Source organism: Cololabis saira, chromosome 20, assembly GCF_033807715.1.
Source record: "Cololabis saira isolate AMF1-May2022 chromosome 20, fColSai1.1, whole genome shotgun sequence".
NCBI lineage: Eukaryota > Metazoa > Chordata > Actinopteri > Beloniformes > Belonidae > Cololabis > Cololabis saira.
Window position 1 is genome coordinate 32836704 of NC_084606.1, and position 9455 is coordinate 32846158.

Sequence of the window (9455 nt, forward strand, 5' to 3'; positions counted from 1 at the left end):
AGGTTCCTGAGGTTTGGCTGGATAGACGATTCTTGGCTGGATAGAACATTCTGCCATTCTGCCAGAAAGGTAAGAAGACACTGGAACGCCACTTAAACTCTGCCCCAGATTCACATTTGTTATTGAAGTATTGATGTACGTTGTTGACCCCACTAAAATGAAAGTATGCAGCTACACACTCTATTGATGTTTAGAAATTATTGAGGAAGAATGGCAAAATGGTGCAAAATAAAAAAAAAATTAAATCAGGTGACAAACTTTTGGGTACTTGGATCTGTAGCAGAGAGCAAGGTTTGATTTCCAGAAACAGAATCTCCAAAAACACCATGAATGCATGGGGATGTTATGTTTGTAGCTAGGCAACAAGCTGTACTGATGACATCAGATACAAGTGGTGAACAGACAACTATGCAACAACCAGAGTGCAAAGATGCTCCTTCACAACAGAATCAGGCCATATGTTAATAACAAGCACTGCAATACTTCCTCCTTTACTCTTGCTCTCCTGTACATAGTCTCTTCCTGCCCATGTTTGATCTGGATATAAATACTAACAATTTAAATATATAAAGAACAAGTAAAGAACTTGGATACACTTATCCACAGAGCTGTGATACGTGCATCTATGTAAAATACTGAAAGAAACAGTAAATACAGCAGTGAAAATTAAGCCTGTGTTGAAAAAATCAATTTCCCAATTCTAAATCGATTCTCATATTAATTCCTAAAAATCGATTCATATGTCTAAAGATCGATTTTTTTTTAATTTTTTTTTGGGGGGGTTTAATTTTCTTTTATTTATTTATGTATTTTTTTTTTTTCATCATTACATTACAACTTTTGGTTATTTTTTTGTTTATCCCCAAAAAAGGAATGTTTTGTTGGACACAAGAATAACTGGTGCCATGTTTTTGCCTTTAAATATGTTTAAAGGTATGAAAATATTAAAGTGTTCAGTTATAGATGCACAAATTGTCTATATTTCATTACTTTATATACTGTCTTTGGGTTACATTTACAAAAAATGCTAAAAACCAAATTCTCAAAAATGAAAAACCAAAATAGACCGAAAATGGAACAAATAAAAACGGGATGTGGGAAAAAATAAAACAGATTTCATCCGTCTCTGTTTCCTCCCTGGATCTGTTTGGTAATTCTGACCCACATGATGTTTCTGAAAGCAGTTCTATCAGCATTCTGGGAGCTGATTGGTCCTTACAGCATCATTAGCTGCAATACTTGCTGCTGAATCTCAATATAATACTAGTAGTAATATTTTGCATAACTACAGTCATATAATTCATGCAACAGCTCAAAAAACAGTTTTAATAACACTAACCCAAATCAATATCGGAATCGAAACGAATCGTATCGAATCAAATCTTGATAATCGATTCTGAATCTTAAGAATCGCAATCGAATCGATTCTTGACATTTGAATTGATCCCCAGCCCTAGTGAAAATCACTGCAGTATCTTTAAATTAAGTGAAAATGTGACAGTATGTGCAACTGCAAACTTCATCAAATCAGTGTGTTGCAGATGTCTAATAGCACCCTCATTCTCACAGATGCAAAACTAGCTACTCAAAATGTTCATAAGACTCATTAAACAACAAACAGAAGATGATGGGACTTACGTGCAAATATCTTTAAGTTCATCAAATTCCAGCCACATGTGATACAACCAACTCTTCAAAATAATAACTAGCAGCGTCTTGCGTCAGGCTTGTGAACGTGACAGACCCGAAACAGCACACATGTGCACCAGATTCTGTCTGGTGTGTATCATTTGTATCAACAACAGAAAAGATATTTCTAAGGTCATAGTGATGAGGGAGATGTGATTAAAGGGGAAACAAATGCTTATGAATGGAAGCGATAGCAAGTATGATGCGGGTTATTAGCTCCAAAAGACGGCACAGACTCGTCCAGCATCTTGTGATAACATCAAAGAGGAGAAGATTGATTTCTGCTACGTATCCAGTTGGATGCAGAGTTTCTTCACACTTGCTGAAAAATGCATATCTCAAAAGGTCAATGCTCAGCACATACAGTACGTGTGGGCAAAAAGTCACATGAATTTTGATATGCTTGCTCTCACTCATGTCCCTGCCTGCCCATGAATCCAAATATATATTCAATCTAGGAGCATACACTGAAGAAATGACACAATTCTGACATGAAAGCGGAAAATGATGTTTGGATTTCCATGTCAACAAAATCCTGAACCAAAAATGTGAAAATATAAATGTCTTCAGGTGGGCAGTGTGTCTCTTTCACCTTCTTCTCCCTTATTTTCATCTCTAAAATGCATCAGTGGGTTGAGCAATTATGGAAAAAATCTAAATCAAGATTAATTGAACTTTTTACCCTCGATTATGATTAATGTATGATTATCTGAATCAATGTCTGCATAGGCTGCAAATAAAAGTATTTTTGAATAAATAATGTAGAAAATAGTGATCAGCCAATCAAGCGTGCGTTTGAGGGAAAAAAAAATCTACCAGCAAATTCAGCAAGTGAAAAGGGGTAAATGTAAGTCTGAACATAATGAATATAATTCACTTAATATTGGTAGGGTCACTTCTATCCTTACAAAATTTGGGAAGACAATCTAAATTACCTATATATCTGAACTCATTATATAATGCAAATAAGGTTGCCTAAAAGTTGGTGGGGACAATTTGAGCCTCCTGAAAAGTTGGTAGTGTTATGTCCCTACCGTCCCTATGCAAACCTACGCCCTTGCTCTTATTGTCCAGTGAGCCACACATCTGGATTCTAGCATCAGTTGTCATAGTGATACACATTTGTAAAAGTAAAGAAGCTTCAAAACACTGTAAACCCCGGTCTGAATATGGAAATGGTTCTTCAAGACTAAAATCCTGCTTATTAAATCCAGACCTTCAGCGACTCTCAAGCACTAAAACTTTACCGCAAATTGCATTAACCCATCTGGTTATTGTTAAAACAGCAACTGCAGCATAATCAGGTCCAACATTTTGTTCTTGCATAAAATTTAGTGTATTTTTTATTTTTGTTTTTGTGTTTTTTCTAGTGTTTCTTAAAAAGCACAAGGATGAAATATTATCCAAAACACGCATGGTTGTCCTCACCTTCTCCAAGGCTGTATCGGAGGCGGATGGCCCACGCCTGCAGGGCCTCCCTGCTGTCGAAGCCCAGTAGAGCCGCTTGATTCAAGCAGAGGACGGTCAGTGTAAAAGCTACTCCCTCGTACCACTGCCCGGCCTCCAGGCCGCAGATCTCCTCCAAGGTGACGCTCGCCCTCTCTTTGTTGCCCTGAACTTTGTCTGATTTGTCTTTAAAAACCAGCAGCACGAGGCAATCTGGAGGAGCGAGAAGATGATTAACCACACACACCGCAAAGAAGATGTCTACGGGCAAGTGAAGTAGAATACTGATAACCCCACAGCTTTCCAGTTGTTCACACTTTCCAGTAGGGATGGGCGGTATGGACTAATATATTTATCACGATAATTTCTGCCATTTATCCCGATAAAAAACAATACCAATACCAAAACGTTATCAACGGGAATTTATCCTTCTTTCTTTCTAGGCTCATTTCTTTCTTTCTTTCTTTCTTTCTTTCTTTCTTTCTTTCTTTCTTTCTTTCTTTCTTTCTAGGCTCATTTCTTTCTTTCTTTCTTTTTAGGATAATTTCTTTCTTTCTCTCTAGGCTCATTACTTTCTTTCTTTCTTTCTTTTTAGGCTCATTTCTTTCTTTCTTTCTTTTTAGGCTCATTTCTTTCTTTCTTTTTAGGCTCATTTCTTTCTTTCTTTCTTTCTTTCTTTCTAGGCTCATTTCTTTCTTTCTTTTTAGGCTCATTTCTTTCTTTCTTTCTAGGCTCATTTCTTTCTTTCTTTCTAGGCTCATTTCTTTCTTTCTTTCTTTTTAGGATAATTTCTTTCTTTCTCTCTAGGCTCATTACTTTCTTTCTTTCTTTCTTTTTAGGCTCATTTCTTTCTTTCTTTCTTTCTTTTTAGGCTCATTTCTTTCTTTCTTTCTTTCTTTTTAGGCTCATTTCTTTCTTTCTTTCTTTTTAGGCTCATTTCTTTCTTTCTTTCTTTCTTTCTTTCTTTCTTTCTTTTTTTCTAGGCTCATTTCTTTCTTTCTTTCTAGGCTCATTTCTTTCTTTCTTTCTAGGCTCCTTCCTTCCTTCCTTCCTTCCTTCCTTCCTTCCTTCCTTCCTTCTTCTTCCTTCCTTCCTTCCTTCCTTCCTTCCTTCCTTCCTTCCTTCCTTCCTTCCTTCCTTCCTTCCTTCCTTCCTTCCTTCCTTCCTTCCTTCCTTCCTTCCTTCCTTCCTTCCTTCCTTCCTTCCTTCCTTCCTTCCTTCCTTCCTTCCTTCCTTCCTTCCTTCCTTCCTTCCTTCCTTCCTTCCTTCCTTCCTTCCTTCCTTCCTTCCTTCCTTCCTTCCTTCCTTCCTTCCTTCCTTCCTTCCTTCCTTCCTTCCTTCCTTCCTTCCTTCCTTCCTTCCTTCCTTCCTTCCTTCCTTCCTTCCTTCCTTCCTTCCTTCCTTCCTTCCTTCCTTCCTTCCTTCCTTCCTTCCTTCCTTCCTTCCTTCCTTCCTTCCTTCCTTCCTTCCTTCCTTCCTTCCTTCCTTCCTTCCTTCCTTCCTTCGGAATTTTTTTGACGGTATATCATGAACGGTAAAATATCGCCCATTCCTACTTTCCAGTTTCCCAACAATCTATTGTTATTTCCAAAAGTTACAGTGTAATTATGACCCACAGTAGCTTCTGCTTCTGCTTCTGCAGTGTCCTCTACACCGTTGACACCTTTTGAACAATCGGTGTCAACTGGAAAAACAACCCCCGTGTGAGCACGCATCATTCTCCTACACACATCTTAACCCACATAACTGAGGCATGAGCGCAGGACAGCTGTGAAAACACTGACATCAAAGATCACGTTAAGCAGGACTCGACCTACGTGCAACCTGTCCAGCGCGTTAAGCTGTCCTGCACCACATACCAAAAGAAACTCACAATGCACAATTCAGATGAGTGTAAAGCAATATCATCCTAAATTATTAAAACGGTCCACTCAACCATGAATTCTGTTTTAGGGGTGAAACGATCCATCTAAACACAGCACAAAAAGTAAAGGAAATGTGTGTTTGGTAGATTATTTCTTTGTTGTAATGATGCTTTTTGGCAATAAATCTTACAATGTTGGAAAGCCTGTTTATTTCCCTTTTAAATTATGCCACATTTGTCCGGAAAACATGCATTAGTGGGATGAGCAGCAGAGCTGAGTATGTGGGTTGTGCACAGGGAAAATTTGCCAAATCCTCTCTGGTGGATTGGATGATTGAAGCTTGAAAAAAAGAACACATATTGGCCATTTAACAATTTATCCATTTCAGGAACAACCACACACGGCCACAACAGTGAGGATTGAACCCAGGACCTTCTAGCTGTGAGGCGGCTGTACTGCCAGCTGCGTCACCGTGACCCACGGTGTCCCATTTTCAACCAGCATTTGTCAAAGTCAGCCAACGTGGTTGAGTTGGTCACCCTGGCACGAACAGCCCAACGAATCCCACAAGTGTTCGATGGGGTTGAAGTCAGGACTGCTGGCAGATCTCCATCCTCTCCACTCCCAAATTCTGGAGGTAGTTTCTGATAGAGTTGGGTATCGATTCAAATGTCAAGAATCGATTCGATTCCGATTCTTAAGATTCAGAATCAATTATCACCATTTGATTCTATCTGATTCGATTGGATATTGATTTGGGTTAGTGTTGCCTGGATTAAATGACTGTAAAATAACTATTGAAATAATAATTTCACAATAATTATTGTGAAATAACTAAGAAATAAATAACTCAAATAGGCATTTCCATATCCATTTAAAGTGCAAAAAAAGAAAGAAATTGCAACAGCTCAAGCAGTTAAATTATTTTAGCTTGTCTGATTTATTCTGTCACCAGACACACAGCTTGCCATGAAGCAAGCGGCATTTTTCAGGTATTTCATGACAAACCGTGTCCGATAACAGAGAAACCAAACAAGCTATAGTAAATATAGATAATATGAACTTCATTGAACTAATATAACATTTAGAAATTTAAGCTGAAATGTCCAGCATTTTCTCTAAAGAAAAGTTAATTTAGTTCAGGAGTTTTCAAAACTACTGGGACTACTGGGATTAAAGTTCACCAGGCAAAAATGTAATGATGGAAAAAAAAAAAAAAAAAATGTAATATAAAAAAAAAATAAATAAAAATAAAAAAATCGATCTTTACACATACAAATCGATTTTTAGGAATTAATATGAGAATCGATTTAGAATCAGAAAATCGATTTTTTTTCAACACAGGCCTAGTCTCTGATAAACCCGCTCTGTGTGGGCGAGTGTTGTCATCTTGGAGGAGAGAGTTCAGCCTCAGACTGTGGAGATACGGCATTGCCGCTGGTTGCAGAATCTCATCTGGATATCTCTCTGCATTTTTCCAGCGAGGGAGTTGCCGCCCCACACCGTCCCACTGCCTCCACCGAGAGACGTTACTCTATCGGTGCAGCAATCAGCGTAGCGCTCTCAGAGTCTTCGCCACACTTTGACCCTACAATCCAAATGCTGTAGGCAGAATCTCGACTCATTGCTGAACATAACATTCCTCCACAATCAGGTGCCTGGGTTGGTAGCAACTAGAGGTACCAGAAATTCAAAACAAGAGTCAATAGCAACAGCAAAATAAGCTGTTTGGCATTGTCAGAAAAGATTTGGAGAAAAAAAAAAAACAGGCTTTCCAACCGTATAACAGCATGAAGAACAAGACAAGAAGCAGTGTTCCAGCAAAGAAATAATCTGCCAAATACAAATGTACTTTTTGTGCCAAGTTTGAAACATTCAGTACAATAGACACAATACCATGTCATCTTCATCAAAACATTCTATCATGAGGCCTTTAATACTTTTTTTTTTTTCATTAAACTGTGTAGTTGTAATAAAACTGTGAAACTATATTTTAGCTCATGTATTTGATATGAATGGAAGCAATTGTATTATCTATATTTGACATCTCATATTGAACGCTACCTCCTGAATCCAATCACAATTGTATTGCGTTAGACATATCAGCAGACAGCGACTCCTCATCTAGTTAATCAATGTCACTTATCCTGGGAATCAAAGCATTGATTGACACACCAATCCACATCTCATGGTAGTCAATTCCTACACATACATTATACACACACTCTCACTTCATCCAGTGAAGTATAGCCAGAATCTGCCTTAGACCTTGGAGCAACATTTAAACTCAACAAGAAGACCTTTAAATAAAAAAATGCACATATTCACCTCAATGTTACTGTAAAAGTTAGAGCTTCAAAACTGAGTAACCTCTATCAATGACTGCACATATTTTGATATTGCAAACTTGAATTCAACCTTTCCCCCCACCCTACATAACACATTCAAGTGGTCACACAAGTCTGTGTCCAGTGTTTTAATATGTTTTATTTTAGAGCAGTATGCTACTTAATAAAAACATCTTTTGGGTCCATGTTGTTAATTAAACTTACCCAGCTGAAGTTTCACGCGACTGAAAAACAAGTTGGCACGTGACGCACGTGCTGTGACGTAACAATATCTCGATGTTACATTTACGACACATTTGACAAAACGCTTTTGCTCGGAAACCCGTCGGCTCCTCGGTGTTTTCTTACCTGCTACGGGTGAAGGCTTGCGCAGCACGAGCCATCTAGTTTTCCACTAAGGAAACAAACAAAAACAAAAGTTTATTAAGCAATAAAAATACAAAAAAAAGTTGTGTGTGAAGGTCCTGCCGTCGTTTTTCCGCCGACAAATAAGCAGCAAAGTGAGCACCTTTTTCCCATCTCGGAGTCTGCAGTATCCCTCCACGACAACAGAATCCGTCATCTTCAGTCATGGTTCCTGACAGCTGCACCGTCGCTGCCTGAATGCGGGGTCACTTTCAAAATAGCTGCTGCTCTTGTGCTTGTGCTTGTGTGGCGCAAACTCGCCCCCCGGGCGGGGAGGCACGTGTGTCCGGGGGGCCGTGAACCGGCCTCCCACCTGGGAGACATAAACCACCTGCTGCTGCTGCTGCTGGGAACACATGCAGCACAATCTGACTAAAACAATAATGTCATGCACAGTTTATACATCTATTTCATTTTTAAGCTTTAAGCTTTTCTATTTTAGAAACAGTGTATTGCATGAGTTACACATGGTTGCCAACTCCCTGAATAATAAATAAGGGATCGGCAGGGCCGGTGTTCTGCCAATTTCTGTTACCTGCCGAGAAATGCTACTTTGTGGTTCTGCGCATGCGCACAATCGATCTTCAACGTTTGCATCATTTCTTGCGCGATGTAAAATTGATAATATGGGATGTTGAGTATTTGATCCTTCAAAATACACGACCCATGACATGAATTGCATTACACTTTGTGGACATTATACGATAAAGAGAAAAAAAACTACAATTCTATGGCTTTATTTGATATTCACTCAGTCATTCGCCTTTATTTAAGCAGGCAGGTCATTAAGAACACATTCTTATTTACAATGACGGCCTGGCAAGAGACAAGGACCACTTGGGGGTGAAAGGAAGTGGGCTAGGGAGTAAAACACAGTAAAATTGTAGCTCTACAAAGGTAGAAAACCTTTAGGTAGCATTTTCTGGCAAAGCAGCAGAAATTGGCAGAACACCGGTGTTATGCCAATTTCTGCTACCTGCCGAGAAATGCTACTTTGTGGTTCTGCGCATGCGCACAGTCGATTTTCAACGTTTGATTGCCACACTGAATTGATAATATGGGATGTTGAGTATTTGATCCTTCAAAATACACGACCCATGACATGAATTGCATTACACTTTGTGTACATTATACGATAAAGAGAAAAAAAACTACAATTCTATGGCTTTATTTGATATTCATTCAGTCATTGGCCTTTATTTAAGCAGGCAGGTCATTAAGAACATTCTTATTTACAATGACGTCCTGGCAAGAGACAAGGACCACTTGGGGGGAAAGGAAGTGGTTTAGGGAGTAAAACACAGTAAAATTGTAGCTCTACAAAGGTAGAAAAACATTAGGTAGCATTTTTTGGCAAAGCAGCAGAAATTGGCAGAACACCGGCCAACCTGATTTTAGCCCCTTTTTTGTGAGTTAAACTATTTTTTAACTATTTTACTCGAACTTGAATTGAATTAGATGCATATTTTTGAATGGCATGAACACATGGAAAACAAATTATTATCCAGCAATTCGCTTTAATACAAAATAACAAAATGAACTGAATAAAATAAGTATCTTTCTTAGAGAAACCTGTCCTGCTTAACTTAAAATTGTATAGCCTAAATTAATATAAAACAATAGAAAGAAAGCAGAACATCCATTCTGTAATCGTGCACATTTTTAGTGCAATAACAAAAGTGCAAACAGAAATTCTGTAGAA

General features: G+C 38.4%; 1 protein-coding gene across 1 annotated transcript in view; it reads right to left on the reverse strand.

Annotated features, from left to right (window-relative positions):
* The window catches only part of LOC133420508 (uncharacterized), a 75866-nt gene extending 67923 nt beyond the window's left edge, over positions 1-7943 (reverse strand). The window contains exons 1-3 of the mRNA XM_061710203.1: positions 7857-7943; positions 7697-7742; positions 3118-3348 (exon numbers count right to left, since the gene is read on the reverse strand). Of these exons, the coding sequence (XP_061566187.1) occupies positions 3118-3348; positions 7697-7742; positions 7857-7910 (331 nt within the window). The 5' untranslated portion in view covers positions 7911-7943. The remainder of the gene's footprint in view (positions 1-3117; positions 3349-7696; positions 7743-7856) is intronic.
* Between the last annotated feature and the right edge of the window lie 1512 nt (positions 7944-9455).